Source organism: Calypte anna, chromosome 15, assembly GCF_003957555.1.
Source record: "Calypte anna isolate BGI_N300 chromosome 15, bCalAnn1_v1.p, whole genome shotgun sequence".
Classification (NCBI taxonomy): Eukaryota; Metazoa; Chordata; class Aves; order Apodiformes; family Trochilidae; genus Calypte; species Calypte anna.
In genome coordinates, this window is record NC_044261.1 from 1,863,035 (window position 1) to 1,880,753 (window position 17,719).

Genomic DNA, 17,719 nt, shown 5'->3' on the forward strand with positions numbered 1-17,719 from the left:
CAGACAGACACGGACACACAGACAGACACAGACACACACACAGACACAGACAGACAGACACAGACACACAGACACACGGACACACAGGCACACGGACACACAGGCACACGGACACACAGACACAGACACACACACAGGCACACGGACACACAGACACACGCACACAGACACAGACACAGACACACACACACACACACACACTCCCCGCTTCCCTTCCGCTCTGCACCAGGCTCAGTTTTAACCATTGCTGCTTTCTTCCCCCTGTGAAAACCTTTGACCAGCTTCCAACCATCCTTCCCACTTCTCTCTTTGAGTCCCACCCTCTGACCAGCTTCGTTTTCAGGCTGCGTGGGGTGTTTTGGAAGCTGCACGGGGGGATTTCCCTGGGTGGGATGCGATGGGCTGCAGGGGATCCCTGCCATCCCCCAGGGAGGTGAGGGTCTCATCTCTCTGCCAAGAGGGGATCTGCTGGGGGCGAAGGGGGGTGGGAAACATCTGGAAGTGCTTGGTTGTGGGGGTCTGAGCTGGCAACGCTCCTTCCTTAAAAAAATCTCAGCCTGGATTTTGTGCACACCTCCAGTGGGCAGGGTGGTGATGGGTAAAGAGGTGATGGAGGGGTCCCTGATAGACCGGGGGGTGCTGGAGGGATGGCGGTGGACCCGGTGGTGCTGGGCAGGATGGTACCGGGCAGGCCGGTGCTGGAAGGGGTGTCCCAGGGACTGGCTGCCCCCGCAGAGCCCGCAGCTCCCGCGGCTCTCCCCGCAGCCGTGTCCGGGCTCCCGCTGCCCCCTCCCGGGCACCCCCTGCACTGCACCCGCAACCTTACGTCCCGCTGGAGCTGGGGGGGGACCCCAGGGAAAGCGGAGAGTGACCGACCCCCGGGCTGCCAGGCTGGAGACATGCGTGGGACAGTGATGCTCGCTTGGGGATGGAGCAGGAGTGGGGGGGTGTCCGTACCCCAAAATGCACTGTGGGGGTCGTGCCAGTCCCACACGGGGTCTTCTGTGACTGTCACAATTTGTTCCCCTTGGCACAGCTTTGGGATCCAGCTGGGATCCCTGGGGACCGTTTGATGCTGGTCATGATGAGACCCTCATCCTCTGGGTGCCAGCTGGGGATCCAGACAGCACCAGGCATTGAGCAGCCTCTCCTTGCTCCCCAGAACCCTCAGATTTCCAGGGTGGGCCCCAATGAGCCAGCACCCGGGGTGACTCAGAGCTCCCTGTGTCACCCCACTGAGCCCTCGAGCACCCACCGCTGCGTAACCAGGCACCCAGTCATCAGTCATGGGAGCAGCAGGAAGCAGAGGCCAAGGGCAGCCCACATCCAAAAAAGACATCCAGTAGCTCCTTGCCTCCTTCCAGAATTTTTCTTCTCCCTTTTCCCTGCTGTCAGGAAATCTCAGCGTAGGAATTCCATTTCCCCATCTTTTTCAGCAAGACCTGGCCGGGGAAACTGAGGCACATGGCTCTGTGCTCCTCACCAGCAGGGACGAGAGGGGAAAAAAATACCTTGGGGCCACCCAGAAGAGGAAGTGCTGGAGCCTGTGTAGAGACATGTGACTGTCCCAAGGGAGACCCGACGGGAAGCAAAAACCAGAGGGGAATTTTGCTGGTGTGTTTTGAGGAATTGGCTCAGTGCTCCAAAGCAGCTTCCAAAGGGCTCCCTGGGAAGTGGCCGTGGTGGAGGAAAAAACCCCTGCGAAAGCAGCTGGTGAGGCTGCAAGAAGCAACCAAAGTTTTGGAGTCCCTGGAAAGAAGGCAGAGCTGGGGCTGTGGCTGTCTATTTTTAATAATCCCAGATGGTCTGATAAAGATATTGCTTCTCCCCACAGTCCTTCCCTCTCCTAATCTTGCCTTGGGAAAGGACTCCTCTCAGCAGAGCAGGGAGATAAGCACTGCCAAGAGACCTGAGACTTCCCACCAGCGGCCTTGAGCAGAGCTGCTCTGCTCAGGAGGGAAGATAAAGCCCCAATGGTTTTAGTGCTGATTTAAATCCTTTTTTATAGTCTGAAAGTGAAAGCCTGAAGGCGAAAGGCCCCAGTGAAATGAAAACCACTGACACCAGCAGCAGGTTGTAAGGCTCCCAGTAGCCATGTAGAGTGTTGAGAGCATCTACAGAGGGGGGGAATGGTGAGGACCACGACCTGCTGGCAGTGTCAGTCACAGAGGGATCACCAGCTGCAGTATTTCTTAGTTGAGGGCCTGTAAAATGAGCATATACTGTGTGTTTGCTAGAATATATCCACTGCTGTGCAGCCAAGCAGGGGAACAAAGAAACTGGAGGAAAGGCACAGTGATAAGAACAAATCCCTGACACTGGTATTTATTGGGATGTGGTGAAGCCCTGCCAAGGTGGTCCTTGGACTTGTGACACTTTCAGGCCATCGAGGACCAGAGGTCAGACTGGAGCCTTCTCCCAGCCAGAAGGTTTATGGTTACCCTGGGACATGGATACCAGCTGTGGGAAGTCTTTCCTTCCTTCCCCCAGCCCTTGGAACCTCTGGACCTGCTCACCCCTGGCCTGGATGGGGCAAGAGAGATGGGGCCACCGAGTGAGAGCATGGCAGTGGCCCAAGTGCCACATGGCTGCTGTGGTCAGGAAGGAGCAAGGGGGCTGCCATCTCTGCCACACGGCTGCCCAACACCCAGCAGCCCCAGCTCACAGATTATCAGCCCCTGCTCCCTGTCTCACTCATCACCTTCTCCCAACACTCAACCAGCCACTCAGCTCCTTTTATCATCCACCCCATCCATCAACCTCTGCCTGATGCTCCTGGGCATCCACTCTCTGCGCCAAAAAAAACTGATTCAGTGTTGTGCTGCCACTTGCAACACTAAACTCCCAGATTTCCACCCATGGATCCATCCACTGAACATCCACATCCACGTCCCCCTGCACTCCTGGGGCCGTGCTCCCACCGCTCCCGGACACCACTGCAGCTCGGTCTCGGTTGCTGGGTCCAAGCCGGGATCTCCCAACTCCAGGGCCGAGCCCTGGAGCCGTTCCTAAACCAGTCAAAGAATCCCTTTCCATCCCGCCGGGCCGCCCAGAGCAGCGGTGAGGGGCGGAGGAGGGGGAGGAGGCGGTGGCTCCGCCCGCAGGGGCCGGGCCGAGTCCAGCCGGGGCGGCGGGAGCCGAGGACAAAGGTGGCCGTGAGGGGTCGGGTGCGGGGCTGGGGGGGTTCCAGGGGCAGTGGGGGGGCTGTGCGCGGGGAGCCAAGCCGGAGCGCTGCCGGAGAGGGCTGCCCTCTCGCTCCCAAATGTCCCCAATACTTTGGGGACCCCAAAGAAGTCCCCGAGCTGCCTGGGGGGTGGCAGTCCTCGCTGCCCCACCCCTTCTTTCCCTCTCGGTGCCCCGAGAGCCCCCGTTTCGTCTCACAGATCCCCGCGATCTGGCTTCATAGGAGAATAATAATTATCCCGGCACGTGTCCGCCCTCTGCCCCGCAGGCTGGGCTGACCTGACCAACCAGCACAGCGGGGACACTGGGGTGGTGGCCCCTTCACAGCACCCAACCCGGATTCAACTGTCCCTTGGCCACCACAGCCACCACTGCTGTCACCACCGATGCTGGTGTGTGCCGGAGACGGGAGCTAGAGGCAGAGTCCAGGTAGGTGGGAAGCCTGGCGTGGCGAGGCCACCAGTGACTGAGGGGACAAGGGGAGAGGTGGCCTTGCCCGGGTGACGGGGTTGATGGCCATGGCTTCCTGGAGCAGCAGCTGGATCTGCAGCACAAAGCCATAAACCCTCCCCAGGAGGTGCGGGGAGGAGCACTGCCACACACAGGGCCAAGAGTGGTAAGGTCACCTGTGGCAGGTGACATGGGGCACTGGGACATGGGGCTCCTCATTGGGAAAATACCAGGAGGGGTAAACCCCCTCCCTAGGGAGCCCCGAACCAGCCAGCACCCTCCAGCCACAGCACCTTAGCCAGGAGCAGGGTTATCCTGGCTGCCATCACGGGGCTGGTTATTCACCATCTCCATTTCCTGGGTGCCAGGGCCGGGAAAACAAAGCCGAGGGCTTATTACAGCGCTATTAAAGGCACACCCACTCCTCCGGGTGCTGTCAGAGCACCCTCTGTCCCTACAGGGCACCGAGCCATGAAGCTGAACGAGCGGAGCCTGGCGTTTTATGCCACCTGCGACTCCCCGGCCGACAACGCCGGGTTCCTCTACAAGCGCGGCGAGCGGCACACGGCTTACCACCGCCGCTGGTTCGTGCTGAAGGGCAACATGCTCTTCTACTTCGAGGAGAGGGAGAGCCGGGAGCCGGTGGGAGTCATCGTGCTGGAAGGTTGCACCGTGGAGCTCTGTGAGTCGGCTGAGGAATTCGCCTTCGCCATCCGTTTCGGCGGCGCCAAATCCCGCACCTACGTGCTGGCGGCCGAGAGCCAGGCGGCCATGGAGTCGTGGGTGAAGTCGCTGTCACGGGCCAGCTTCGACTACCTGCGCCTGGTGGTGAGGGAGCTGGAGAAGCAACTGGAGGAGATGCGCTTGGGGGTGGCCGGTGGATGCGGGGGTTGCCGGGGGCCACCTGGATCCTGGAAACAGGAGCCCTCGGGGACGGAGCTGTGTGTGGAGAGGCTGTCAGCTTTGCCCACTGTCCTGCCCAAGGAGAATGGCTGCGCCGTGTGGAACAACGCACCGGGAGCAGATCGGCCGCCCAACGTCTCTGGCTTTGGTGGGCACGATGGAGATGGGAACCCACGGCCACCGCCGCTGCCACCGCGCCAGCGGGCATCGAGCAGCGAGGCAGGAGGTGTCAGGGTGGCCGTGGTAGAGAGCCCGTCCTCATTTTGTCAGCTTCATGAGCAGTACGGGCAGGAGGTGGCCAAGCTGAGGCAGGACTGGCTGGAGAGGCAGCGTGGCCCCCGGCTCTGAGAGGTGACACAGCCCTGCAGACCACACGAGGACCTGAGGTGGAGAGGAGGAGATTGTCCTCGGCATCACCTCGATCCCCTTCTCACTCTGGGATGTGCTCTCCTGTCCCTGGTGGTGATGGACACCTGCTGATGGTGGCACTAAGGCTGAGGGACACTGGTGTTGCTCTGTGATGGTGAAATGCCAGCCTGACACTGATGGCCCAGTGTGCTGCTCACCAGGCATGAACCCCCAGGCTCTTGGTGCTGCCAGGCTGTTGGACACCTCATGCCAGGCAGTGGGTACTCCCTGATGGGATGAATCCCTCTGCCTATGGGTGCAGGGTGCAAGCAAGATACAAACCACCCATTGGCTGATGCCTCCTGGGAACTGACAACTTCACTGGGTCTGGTGAGGCCCCACGATGCTGTTTGCAGTGGGGTCAGGCACCAGCAATGCCTTCAGAGGAGAATTTGGATGGCGTGTTACTAGGAGATACCGCAGGGAGCCTGCTTCCCCTCCCAGCCTGGAATGAGAGACTGACTGAGGTCAGCTGAGCTCCACCGGATCCCTCTGCTCCAGCAGGATGTGGTTTGAAAATTAAAATATCACCCAGCACAGCCCTTCCTTAACGGCAGCAGCACTGCCTGCCCCGGGAAGCGGGTGACACCCGGCCCCGGGCATTTGGCACAGGGCGATGGCTTCCTGCAGCCTGGCAGGGACAGACCCTGAGGGGACACGGTGGCTGCCACAACCACCTAGCCAGGAGGATATTTCAGGGCAGGGCATCATCCCGGGACAGCTCGCTAAGGGGAAGCTCAGGGCAGCCCACAGGAACGTCTGTGTCAGCAGCACAGGGTGTTAAATGATTCATGTGCCGAACTGGAGCGATGCTGGTGTCTCGTGACACCCGTGCTGCTTTTGGGTCCCCAGTGGTTCATCCCGATGGGTGGGAGGTGGGTTGATGCACCTCAAGGCTGGGGGGAGCAGTTGGGGTGGCCCAGGTTTGGGCTGGGTGGGTCTGACGCCATTTGAGGACTGGCATGAGGTTTGGCTACAATAAAAGTTGAGGAATTCCCTTCTGGTCCTGGTTCTTGTCTGAGCCTTTAAACCCCTGGGGGAGGAGGCCCCAGATGGGAATGAATCCCCTATGTCAATCCCCTTTCTGTGCCCACATCTATGGAGCTGGAGAGGGGCTATGTCACCTGAGTGGGACACGACTGGTGGTAGGGTCTTGTAGTGCCCCACATCTGCCCACTGGGGTGGATGGGGTGGAATGGGTGGGATGATGCCATTCTGAGGACACTGGGACACACAGTGCCAGGGTGGTCCCTCAGCACAGACAGCACGGTTTTGCCCTCCATGATGGCTCAAACAACAGGGCACAAGTGACCAACATGGGAGTTTGGGCATTGGGAAACCCACCCTGAGACTGATGTGAATCACAGCCCTCCCACCCTTTCACCAGTGGAATCAGCACTGGGTGCCCCAGCACAAGTTGCTGATGTGTTACAGCTCAGTTGGGGTATTACATCCCTCCAAACACCCCCAGCCCTCTGCCAGGGGGTATTATCCAGGCACAAAGCCTCTGTCCTCTCACCAGGGCAGGCGGCAGTGCTCCAGAGGCAGCATCCAGATGGTTAACCCAGGCCCATCAGTCACCTTCAGAGGAAGACTCCAGTTTCCATGGCAGCTGGCCCAGCTTCTCCAGACGTTGAGATATTCATTAAAAAGAAATCCTTCCCATCATGTTAGCCGACAAACAAGCTTAAACAGATATGCAACATATGGATTTATTAATTCATCAAAGGCAAACACCCCAGCCTCGTGTCAGAAGCTGCAGCGATTGCTGGCTCTGCAGAAGAGCTGTGCTGGGCCATGGTGCTGAACCTCACACTGGAGGGTGCTGAGCTACCCCCAGGGACAGGAGCAAACCTGCACAGCACCTTTGTGGGATCCCACCCTGAGCTGGACTAAGTGCAGTTAACACCTTTTTACCCCAAAGCACCAGGAGATGTTGATGGCAGCGAGAGCTCCTGCCCATAAACTCCAAGCAAAGCTGTGAAAGGATCAACACAGGCACCCATCCCAGCCACCTCTGGACAAAACACACCCCAAAGCCAAAGTCATATCCAACTTCTGTATTTAGTGGCTCTTTTACAGAACTTGTTCCTTCCAAAATCGTTAAAACAAAAGTTCATTGATCTCATATAGAAACTTTTTGAAGTACAGTACATGAGCCTAACAAAAAGGTGACCGGGCTGTCCCGCTAGCTTTAATACAACAGGATTGCCATGTTCAAGACTGTCTTAAGTGCTTCCTCCAATCCCGTTCCACTAAAGCTGCTGCTTACACGTGACAGAGAAGAGCAGTCAGTCCACGGTCACACCTCGACCTTCTGCAGGGTGGTGGCAGGGAAAAGAGTGGCCGGGGGCAAGCTGGGGCTGGCTGGGGCAGGGCAGGTGGGCAAGGAGAGCCTTGCCTTTGCAGAGCATCGCTTTGAGCATCGCTCCTCGAGTATAAAAATACCTTCTATTTTGATAAAAATGTAGACAGTGGAAAATTTAAGTCAATGCATAGCCTCAGAGGCTGGCAGGGGACCTCCCGACAGCGGTGGCCTTGGTGGGTGATAGCTGATGCCAGGCAGGCAGGGGACAGGGCAAGACAGCCCAGCAGAGGCTTCCCTGGGGTGGTTTAAAGGCCTTTAGTTGGCAGAGGTGGTCGGTGGCAGTGGGGTTGTGGAGGGAGCACCCTGGGGTGGTGACACCACAGAGTTCCTGCACCTTTGCCTGAGGTCAGCCCCAGCAAGCCAAAGCCAAAGCTTTGCCCAATTCAGGCAAGAGCCCAAGGTCACACCTCAGGGCTCCTCCCAGCACCAACCACAGCACTCCAACCCTCACTGGGAAAGCCACCACCTGGGGACACAGCCACAGCCAGGGGACACCCCTCCTGCCCAAGTGCTCTCCCTAAAAAAAAAAAAGTGCTTCAGCCACAGGAGTGGGCTGGGATGCTGGGAGCAGCCCCAAGCAGGGCTCAGCCCCCTGGCGCAGGTGGTTTATCATTTTTGGGTGCTGGTCCCCAACAACAACGTGCACTTCAGGTGCAAAGCTCAGAGGCTCCTTCTTTCCCCCTCCCCCCAACCAGGCAAGGGTAGAGGGTGGGGAACCAGGATCCCACAGATGCCCATCCCCAGTGAGCCAGAGCCATCCCCGAGCATCACCCCCGGGTACCTCTTCCCAAACTGGCAGATACCGGTTGCTTCCTTTGCTTTTGCATGATATTGTTGGGTTTTTCTTCCTCTTCCATTGGGAGCCACACTGGGGCTGCCAGAAGCACGAGGGACGGCGCTGGGACCATGCTACATCTTGTTCCAGAAGGCTATTGCAGACATTTCTACAACATATACAACCGCACGGGACATTCTGTGTTACAAGGGTTCCAAAATTTAAAAAAAAAACCAAACAAACCCAAAAAAATCAAAACATAAAACCACCAGAACTAAAGACATCCTCGATGGCATCAAGGGTTTTTGCTTTAGAGTCTTCAGGGACTATGAGGCAGTCTGGGGCAGGGGCAGAAGCGATGCAGTGTCTTACAGACAGAGGTGGAAACTGTTGGGCAAAAGTTTCTTCCATTTGGTCAGTCTCATAGTGCTTCTCGATGGCTTGGCTCAGGAAGTCCTTTCCATGGGGTTTCTTCTGTTTCTTTCGTTTTTAATCTCATCCAGTGGCAAACTACAAGACTTCAGTGTACATTTAATGACACAACTGCTACATCATCTTGATTTTATAGCTATCTTTAATATCAAAGCAGCTTGAGCTGTTAATAAATTCCAAAGTATCCCTTTATTAAAATATCTAAAAGAGGTCTATAAATATTTCTCGGGTTTATTTGTTTGTTTTTCTTTTCTAAAATCGTTCCCAGTTTTTCACATTTAAAAGAAAGCTGGGGAGGGGCTTCATAGCAGGGGACCCTCCCCCCCTTTTCCACCAACATGGTGCTGGCCGCCTGTGGCCTCTCGGTGCGTGCTGCATTTAACAAAATATATATATATATATTTATATATATACGGATGTGTGGATATATACTGAGGGCAGCGGGGTGGAGGAGGTCAGAACTCCCACTCCAGGGCCTCCTCCCTGTTGGCAGCCCGCTCCAGGCGGTGGATGATGTTGTTGAGGTTGGCCATCTTCTCATGGCGCCGCTGGACGCTGGTGCTGAGCCGGGGGCCGGGAGCCGGTGGCAGAGCCGGTGAAACCGGCCCGGCAGAGGATGGGCCCGGTGAGGCCGAGCCGGCAAGGCCGGGAGAGGAGGCCGCTGAAGGTGACGTTGGGGAAACCTCCAAACTGCAATGGGATGAGCCGGCGGAGGACTGGGAGCTGTCGGGGTGTGGTGGCGGTGGGGGTCCCCCCGTGTTGGCACCGGCACGACCCCCCCGCCGCGGCAGGCTGCCGGCGTTGGGGGCGGCGGCGTGAGGGGCTGCCCCCCGCTCCTCCTGAGGGGGTCCGGTCCCCTCAGCCGCCCCGGCTGGGCTGCGCGAGTCCCGCCAGCGGCTCCAACCGCCCGCGTCCCCCTGCTCTTCCTCCTTCACCTTGACTGGCGTGGTGGTGGCACAAGGGTGTTCGGTCACCCCAAACGTGGGTTTATGGTCCTCAGCATCCGAATCGGGGCTGTGGGGTGGCCGGTGCCCAGGGATGGCCGTCCCACTGCTCTGCTCTGGGTCCGTGTCGTTGTCCTGAGTGCCCTCCACCAGCATCTCCCGGCGCATCCGTGACCTGCAGGGACACAACAGCTGAGGGTGGGAGACTGCCAACCCATCACGTCTGGAGAAGCGTTTCCAACCGGGACAATGCAACAACTTGGAGATGTAAAACCTCGCCTTGTCAGCCTTTCACATTTTTGGGGGGGAGGAAAATACCCTGACTTGAACCCAGGGACCAGATTTTGCAGCACTCTTGGCTGCTTCCAGCCAAACTGACCCAGTTTTGAAGAGGTTTCCATGATGGTTTTTTTACTGTTGTTGTTTAATACATAATATTATTCACAGGATTATTTTTCTGGTGGTTGGTTACCAAGAGTGGGAGGGACTTTCCCGGAACCACACCAGAGGAAAGGTCCTGGGTTTAAAAACCCTACTAGTCAACATTTCAACCAAATGCCTGATTTTTCAAGCTCTTCCTGCACTGCCCATGCAATGGCTTCACGAGACAAACCTCAACTGGCTTCCAGAAATATCCACCATCTACTTTACCCTGCCTGGGGGGAGCTGGAGGATCCATTGACTTATGACACAGGGAGAGGGTGGCTCTTGATGTGCCTTTCAGGAGAAGCCACATGTCCACCTGCAATACTGCTTGAGGATGAAGTCTGTGCTCCTCCCAGTGCCAGGCTGTTCTGGGGATGGATGCTGGGCTCCAAGAGCCCCTATAAGACTCTCCCCCACCCACTATGGAGCTTCTGCTTGGTGGTTGGTGGACATGAGCACAGTAACCTCTTTAGATGCTCAGCATGACTTGGTCAAGGTACCTCATGACCAGATGCCAGCCAGGGCACCTGCAGCATTTCAGCTACAATTCTGCACCTGGGGACCTCCAGCAAACCCACGTGGCTCTTCAACTCCCCATCTAGTCAAAAGAGACTTGAGAGGGCTGGAAGAGCAGCTGTGACACCACACTGGGGACATAGCACCATGAGACATCCAAACCCTGGGGAGCACCCGTACCTGTAGTTGTGAAACCAGTTGATGACGGTGTTGGTCTTGAGGTTGAGCTGGAAGGAGAGCAACTCAATGGTCTGCTGGGAGGGGTAGGGCTCCAGCTGGTAGGCTTTCTTCAGGGCTTCCTTCTCCTCTGGGGCCAGCACCACCCGTGGCTTCTTGATCTGGAGGAGGCTGAGGTCCTGTGGCTGCAGGCCGGGGCTGGCGCACTCGGAGCGGGCGCTGGGGGACTCGCTGTCCGAGCCGGTGCCCATCAGCCCGTAGCGACGTTTCAGGTAGGCTGCAGGAGAGGACACCCAGCTGTGCACTGCTCACCCCCCAGCCCGGAGAGCCCCCAGCTCGGCCAACACCCCAGCCCCAACCAGCTTCCATCACCTTGACCCTCACCTTTCTTCTCCAGCTTCTTCATGTCACGCAGCTTCTCCACGTTGTGGGGGTCGTTGAGCCAGAGCTGCATGCGGACGAAGGGCTCCCTCCCCTTCAGGCTCAGCTTGTGCCACGGCTTGGGTCTGGAGAGGAGATCGGACACCGAGCCCTGCGTCAGGCCCAGGATGCTCTCCCCAAACAGCCGCTGGCCTGGCGGAGGAGAAGCAGAGGTGGTTAGAGCTGGGGCAGAGCAATGGGACAGCTGCTACAGTCCCCCCCCAGGTGGTGCACCCCACTTCTCAGCCCACATCATAGAATCATCGAATCAGCTGGGTTGGAAGGGAGCTCTGAGGTCATCAAGTCCAACCCTTGCTCCACTACCGCTGCAGTTACTAGAACATGGCACGAAGAGCCACATCCAGTCTCTTTTTAAATATCTCCAGGGATGGAGAATCCACTACTTCTCTGGGCAGCCCATTCCAATGTCTGAATGATCCTCCCAGGATCCCCCTGAGAACCCACAGCAAACTGGGGGGTGTGTGGGTGTGTCTGCAGCTACTGGGGTGATTCATCCACATGTCCTCACTGGCAGCTCCCGAAAACCAGGGTGGGGAGAAGCTCCGCACCTAAATTGTTGTCTGTCAAGACCTCCTTGACCTTCTTGGTGATGGAGTAGGTGTCCAACTCGGGGGACATGGCCACGATCTCCTGGATGCCCACAGGTCCCTGGCTGTTGGGGTAGCTCTTCCCACCCAATGCAGGTGTGGACCGGCTCTCAGGCTGCTGGTTCTCCTTGCTGCTCTCCAAGGCCAGGGTGAGGGGCTCCTGGCAGCCCTTCTCCTGCTCAGCAGGGCTGGGGGGCGGCGAGGGGGACAGCTGGGGCTCCACGGGGCTGGCTGCAGGGGGACAGGGGTCAGTGGGGACAGCACTGGGGACTGAGAGGGAGCATGAAGGGCATTTTAGGGGTACCTGGGCCACTGGCCTCCAAAGAGGAGGGACACCAGCCATGGCTTTCCAGCACTTATGGCAAAGAAGGAGGAGCCAGCGGAATAATTGGAGAAAACACCACTAATATAAAACCCCAGTTATTTCTTTATGCCAGGCACAAAGCCAAGGAGTGGTTCCTTTTTTTTATTTAACTAGATGGCTTTCAAACCCCAAAATAACCTTTGAGGATCTATACAACAGCCCTAAATTGTCTAAGTGACAAAGTAAAGGGGTTCAAATGAGCTGTATGCAACAGAGGAGAGGGGAGCGAAGGGGACCTCCCAGGATGGGGGTGCTGGGATAAGGGGAGGATGCATGGGGCAGATGCAGAAGTGCTGGGGACATCAATGGCACATGGGGACAGCAGGGATGGTGGTGGCACTTACCCTGAGAGGGGGTTGGCTGCTGGCTGATGCCTTGGCCCAACTGGTCGGTCAACCAGAGCTGCATGCGGATGAAGGGCTCTCGTCCCTTCTGTGTCAGCTTGCTCCATGGTTTGGGACGTGACAACATGTCACTGACGCTGCCCTGGGACAGTCCCAGCACCTAGGTACCATGCAGGTGTCACTGGGCTGCTGCCTGCCCTCCCTCCCCAGGCTGAGGGAGGAGAAGCAGGCTGCTGCCACGCTCACAGCCCCACAGCATGGCCAAACCCCTTGGCCTCAGCCATGGGTGTTGGGATGGTGATTGGGTCCCCCTGAGGTTCCCTAATAGATTGGGAGAATGGTCCCCAGAGTGCTCTGCAGAGGGCACAGGGTGTTCCTAGTGGGAAGTGCCACTAACCAGTTGGTGTTGGCCGTTGGGAGACTGCTCGGGGTTGGGACAGACCCTGAGGACTTGGCATCCTCCAAGGGAGAGCAGGGACCCTGGCAGGAGCTGGCAGAGGCCACTGATGAGCCCTGAGCTCTGCGTCATGGAGCAGAGGAGACACCAGACCCCCCTTGTACAGGCTGGTACCTTCTCTCCAAAGATCCTTTGGCAGATGCCATTCTTGGCCAACTTCTCCTTGACCTGACGGGTCAGTTCCAGCGTGTCCACCTCCCTGTACATGTACATCTCGTACTGCTCTGGTGTCAGTGGTGGCACAGTGGGCTTCAGGGTCCGTGGCACATAGGCAGGGTAGTAGGAGAGGCGACCACCCGGCCCGGGCTCTGCGCCCGCTCCCTCCGCCTTCATCTCCGTCACCCGCTGGGGCTCATCGTCCACTGGTGCCAACTCATCCTCGTTAGCACCACTTTCACCAGGCTCACCCCGTGGCCAGCCCCGGCCGTTGGCCATGCTGGAGTAGCTCGAGGAGGAGGAGGAGAGGGAAGGGGAGACGGAGGTGTAGGGCCGGCTGAGCAGGCTCCGCTCCGATGCCCAGTGCTGGTCAAAGTAGGAGCCGGCGTCCCCGATCTCCGACTTCACCTTCCGGATGATGCTCTGGACAAAGGCAGCGGGAGAGAGGACAGCCAGGGGCGTCTGGGGGGGTCCAGGGCTGGACCCACTTCCCTCCTCCTGCTTGACGTAGGTGGGGACGATGTTCTGGCTGACGGTGGCCAACGTGGAGCGCTCAGCAGGGGGGGTGTCCCCGGGGCGCCCGCTGCCTCCCGACTCCATCTCCAGCAGCGCCTGCTGCTGCGCCTGCATCTCTCGCCGTGCCTGCTCCAGGATGCTTTTGATGGCCTCCTCTGAGCTGCTGCCACCTGCCCCGTTGGCCACTGCCTGTGATGCTGAAGGTGTTTTGGGTTCCCCTGCAAAAAAAAAAAAAAAAGGGGGGGGGTGGGGAGCCTGAAGGAGCAGCACACACAGTTTTACCATGTGGCCATAGCTCAAAATGACAGAGAAAATGACAGAGGGATTTTGGCCCAATATGGTTTGAAGTGCTCTTCACCAAGTGGGTGCAGATCAGAAGGACCTGCAGCACCCATGAAGCAAAAGCTGCAACACCCTCAGCTCCAAGCGAGCTTCTTTTTTTGATGATGGCTAAATAAATCCCATTACCAACGATGCCAATAGACAAACATGTTTGTTTTCCCTGTCTGTTTTTCCACTGTTCCTGTCTAATTTAATTCTCTGGGATTCTGCTTTCTCAGCAGACTACCTGCTTTAATGTATTTCATTTCTTGTAATTGACTGTGAGCGCAGCTGCTTTAATGATTCCTCCTGCCAGATGGATCATGCATCCTCATTTAATCATCTGGTTTGGGGCAGGGGGAGGAAAGGCTACATCCAAAGTTTCTAAAAGCCCAGGTACAAATACTGCTGCGTGGAGAGTCTCCCATCCCTACCAGCATTTAGCAGCACTTCCTCCAACTGTACCCCAAATCTCAACAGGAGCAATGCCAAATAAATCCCTCTTTGGCCCAGCCATGGGGTTAACATGGTGTTGGGCACCCAACGCCACCCTGTACAGAGGTGGCTCCTCACCAGTGCACAGGGAGATGTGGGCACGGGGACCACAGCCCCCATCCCTGGCACCATTCCCTCCTCAAGGCTTAATGCTGGATGAGATCCAGAGGATAAATCAGTCTAGAGGGTGGCTAATGTTTCCTAGGGGACACAGAGACCCCTGTGGGGAACACCATCAATTTTGTGGGTGTTTAAGCGTGCCCTGAGACCCAAACCCAGCCACTCAGCTCCCACGGGGGCACAGCTGAGGCTTGGTCACTCCCGTGCCAGCACCTACCTCCCTTCTGTGACTCAATCTCCTTCTTTGCCTGCTCCAGGATGCTTTTGATGGCGTCGTCAGAGCCGGTCTCCGGTGTCCTGATCCGTGGTGTGATGCTACCTGATCAAAGGGGCAGGATAAGAGCTCTGTCACCGGCGCTGGTTTTACAAGCTCCGTTTGTATGTCAGGAAGTATTTGCTGCTCTTCGTGTTCAGCTGTTTTTAGGGATGCTGGGTTTAAGACAAATGTCACTCCCCATTAGTCACTAGAACGGCGAGCCCTGGTAGCTCGTGCTGCCAGCTCTTGTCTCTGGCATGGCATCTCCTGGCCACCTTGCTCGTCCCATCCAAGGGCACCTGCTCCTCACCAGTGCACAAGGAGACGTGGGCCCGGGGACCACCATGACCCACATCCCTGGCATCATGGCCTCCTAAAGAGTTAATGCTGGATCAGATCCAGAGCCCTTTGGGCTGATGTACCAGCAGATGTATGGACCAGCATCACTACGTCCCCCCCGTGCCACTGTGGGGAACCAAGTGACCACCTGCCACCACCAAGACAGGGCCAGAAGCTACCATCCCTGTTACCATTTCAGGGCATCACCATCACTGTACTGGGGTCCTGAAGCATTAAGACTTCATTATTGTACAGAAATATTCCCCAGCACATTGATTCATACGCCATGGAACAGCCTGATGAATAATTAAATGGCACTTGTCAGAATAAATGAGCGAAGTACACCTGGGGATGAGGCTTCCATGAGGGGTTGTTGTTAATTGATACCGTTTCATAGAATCCCAATCTGGTTTGGGTTGGAAGGGACCTTCAAGATCATTTAGTTCCAAATCCCTGACATGGGCAGGGACACCTCCCACCAGCCCAGGTTGCTCCAAGCCCCATCCAACCTGGCCTGGGACACTGCCAGGGATGGGGCAGCCACAGCTTCCCTGGGCAACCTGGGCCAGGGGCTCACCACCTTCATACCAAAGAATTTCCTCCTAATATCTCACCTAAATCTCTCCTCTTCCAGAGGAGAGCCATTCCCCTTTGTCCCATCCCTCTAGGCCTTTGTCCAAAATCCCTTCCTAGCTTTCCTGGAGCCCCTTCAGGCACTGGAAGGTGCTCTAAGTTCTCCCTACAGTCTTCTCTTCTCCAGGCTTGTTCAGAACCCCAACTCAGCCTGGCTCCAAAGCAGAGGTGCTCCAGCCCTCTGACCATCTCTGTGGCCACCTTTGGACTCATTCCAACAGCTCTCTGTCCTTTTGGTGTTGGGAACCCCAGAACTGGACACAGCAGTTTGGGGTGGGGATGGGGGTGTGTGTCTCACCAGAGAGGAGTAGAGGGGCAGAATCACCTCCCTCGTCCTGCTGGTCATGTTTCTTTTGACACAGCCCAGGACACAGTTGTGTTTCTGGGCTGCAGAAAGCCAGGCTCCATCTGAGGAGGGGAACCACGAGGCTTCAATCCCCGAGTGCCCCCGGTGACTCCGCCTGGCACTGCTGCCCACCTTGCCAAGGCACCAGGGGCATCCCCGCTGGGGCTCAGGCCAGGATTTGGCAACCAAGACCACCCCGACCACTCACCTCTCTGGCGCACCTGGATAGTCCTCAGGGCCAGCACATTCTGCTCGTCAGAGAGGAACTGCTTCATCTTGATGAACGGCTCCTTCCCCTTCACCGTCAACTTGCGCCAGGGTTTGGGCCGGGCCAGGATCTCGCTGACAGAGCCCTGGGACAGCCCCAGCACGTAGTGCCCAAACACCCTCTGCCCGATGTTGTGCTTCAGCAGCTGCTCCTTCACCTGGAAGGCGATTTCGGCCGTGTCCAGCTGCTCCTCCTCAGCACTGCTGCCCTCAGAGGGCTCGCTGGGCGGGCTGGGGGCCGGCACGGTGGCCGGGGTTCCGGTGCTGCTTTTGGCCCCGAAGAAGGTGGAGGGCAAGGATGGGCCCCCCCCACCAGAGGGCTCACTCTTGTAGGCAGGTGGATGGAGGTGGGGGGGCTTGGGGTCCCCCGAAAGCCGTTCACCCCCTGGGAAGGGGGATAGTGAGAAAGGGCGGGGGGTATCAGGGGCCATCCCGGGGCCAGGCAGGGGTGCAGGGGAGGTGGGTTCATCCGCTGGGGCGTGCTGGGGGGATGGGTATGGCTGCTCCATGGCCAGTGAATCCTTCCCCGCCTCGTCTTCAGAGTGATCCTCCTCTAGAGATGAACGAGAAAGAGGGAGACGCACTGGAGTCCCCCTGGCCAGCAGCCTTCATAGAACCATAGAATCCCAGACTGGTTTGGGTGTGAAGAGACCTAAAGACCACCTCATTCCACTCCCCCGCCATGGGCAGGGACACCTCTCACCAGCCCAGGTTGCTCCAAGCCCCATCCAACCTGGCCTGAGACACTGCCAGGGATGGGGCAGCCACAACCTTTCTAGGAAACCTGGGCCAGGGGCTCAGCACCCTCACAGGGAAGAATTTCCTCCAAATGTCTGACCTAAATCTTCCCTCTTCCAGTTTAAAGCCATTCCCTTGTCCAAAGTCCCTCCCCAGCTTTCCTGGAGCCCCCTCAGGGACTGAAAGGTGCTCTAAGGTCCAGAGCTTTCTCCAAGCTTAAGAACACAAACTCCCTCATCATGTCTCCAGACTAGAGATGCTGCAGCTCTCTGACCATCTTTGTGGCCTCCTCCTTCAGTGAAGCATCTCCTTCCTCAGTTTCCCCAGCTGCTTTCCAGCATCTCCCCAACCCCCCACCAATTGCTGGCCCCTGGCTCCTTCCCACAGCCATCACACAACCCAGGGATGTTCCCAGGGATCCTCCTGGTGGGATCAAGGATGTTACACGACACGAGGACCCTACCTGCACTGGCCAGGAGGTTGGGCTTCTCCAGTAGGTACTTCTGCGAGGGGTAGAAAGCTTCCTTCCCCAGCAGCAGGGCCTCCTCTGCCTTCGATATGCTCTGCAAGGAGCCAAGCCCAGATGGGAAATGGCGGCGGAGGCGCCGGTGGCCGGACCGGCACACACAGCCCAGCCTGGCCAGCGTGTCGGTGGGTGCCATGGCACTTGCCTGGGGAAGGCTGCAGCCTGTGGAGGCCACCTTCATCGCCTTCAGGATGCTGGGGGGGAAAAAAGGGGGGTGACTCGGAGGCCATG

General features: G+C 57.6%; 2 protein-coding genes across 6 annotated transcripts in view; one reads left to right on the forward strand and one right to left on the reverse strand.

The window, feature by feature from the left end:
- The first annotated feature begins 3,094 nt into the window (after positions 1 to 3,094).
- On the forward strand, positions 3,095 to 5,935 carry PHETA1 (PH domain containing endocytic trafficking adaptor 1). Of its 3 annotated transcripts, XM_030460601.1 has the most exons (3): positions 3,095 to 3,149; positions 3,452 to 3,612; positions 4,074 to 5,935. In XM_030460601.1, the coding sequence occupies exon 3, from the start codon at positions 4,105 to 4,107 to the stop codon at positions 4,882 to 4,884; it is 780 nt and encodes a 259-aa protein (XP_030316461.1). In that variant the 5' UTR covers positions 3,095 to 3,149; positions 3,452 to 3,612; positions 4,074 to 4,104; the 3' UTR covers positions 4,885 to 5,935. The 3 variants fall into 3 exon arrangements, with proteins under 3 accessions (XP_030316461.1, XP_030316463.1, XP_030316462.1); XM_030460603.1 differs by lacking the exon at positions 3,452 to 3,612 and having other exon boundaries at positions 3,103 to 3,149; XM_030460602.1 differs by lacking the exon at positions 3,095 to 3,149 and having other exon boundaries at positions 3,337 to 3,612; positions 4,094 to 5,935.
- A 2,883-nt stretch (positions 5,936 to 8,818) lies between these two features.
- Positions 8,819 to 17,719, reverse strand: part of CUX2 (cut like homeobox 2) — a 65,279-nt gene continuing 56,378 nt past the window's right edge. For 2 of the 3 annotated variants that reach the window (XM_030460599.1, XM_030460600.1), the window contains 9 exons: positions 17,426 to 17,682; positions 16,166 to 16,777; positions 14,601 to 14,702; positions 12,890 to 13,665; positions 12,319 to 12,478; positions 11,572 to 11,841; positions 10,967 to 11,155; positions 10,586 to 10,859; positions 8,820 to 9,638 (listed from right to left, as the gene is read on the reverse strand). In XM_030460599.1, coding sequence (XP_030316459.1) covers positions 8,975 to 9,638; positions 10,586 to 10,859; positions 10,967 to 11,155; positions 11,572 to 11,841; positions 12,319 to 12,478; positions 12,890 to 13,665; positions 14,601 to 14,702; positions 16,166 to 16,777; positions 17,426 to 17,682 — 3,304 coding nt within the window. In that variant the 3' untranslated portion in view covers positions 8,820 to 8,974. Of the gene's footprint in view, positions 9,639 to 10,585; positions 10,860 to 10,966; positions 11,156 to 11,571; positions 11,842 to 12,318; positions 12,479 to 12,889; positions 13,666 to 14,600; positions 14,703 to 16,165; positions 16,778 to 17,425; positions 17,683 to 17,719 lie in introns of all 3 variants that reach the window. The other variant, XM_030460598.1, reaches the window with a different exon arrangement.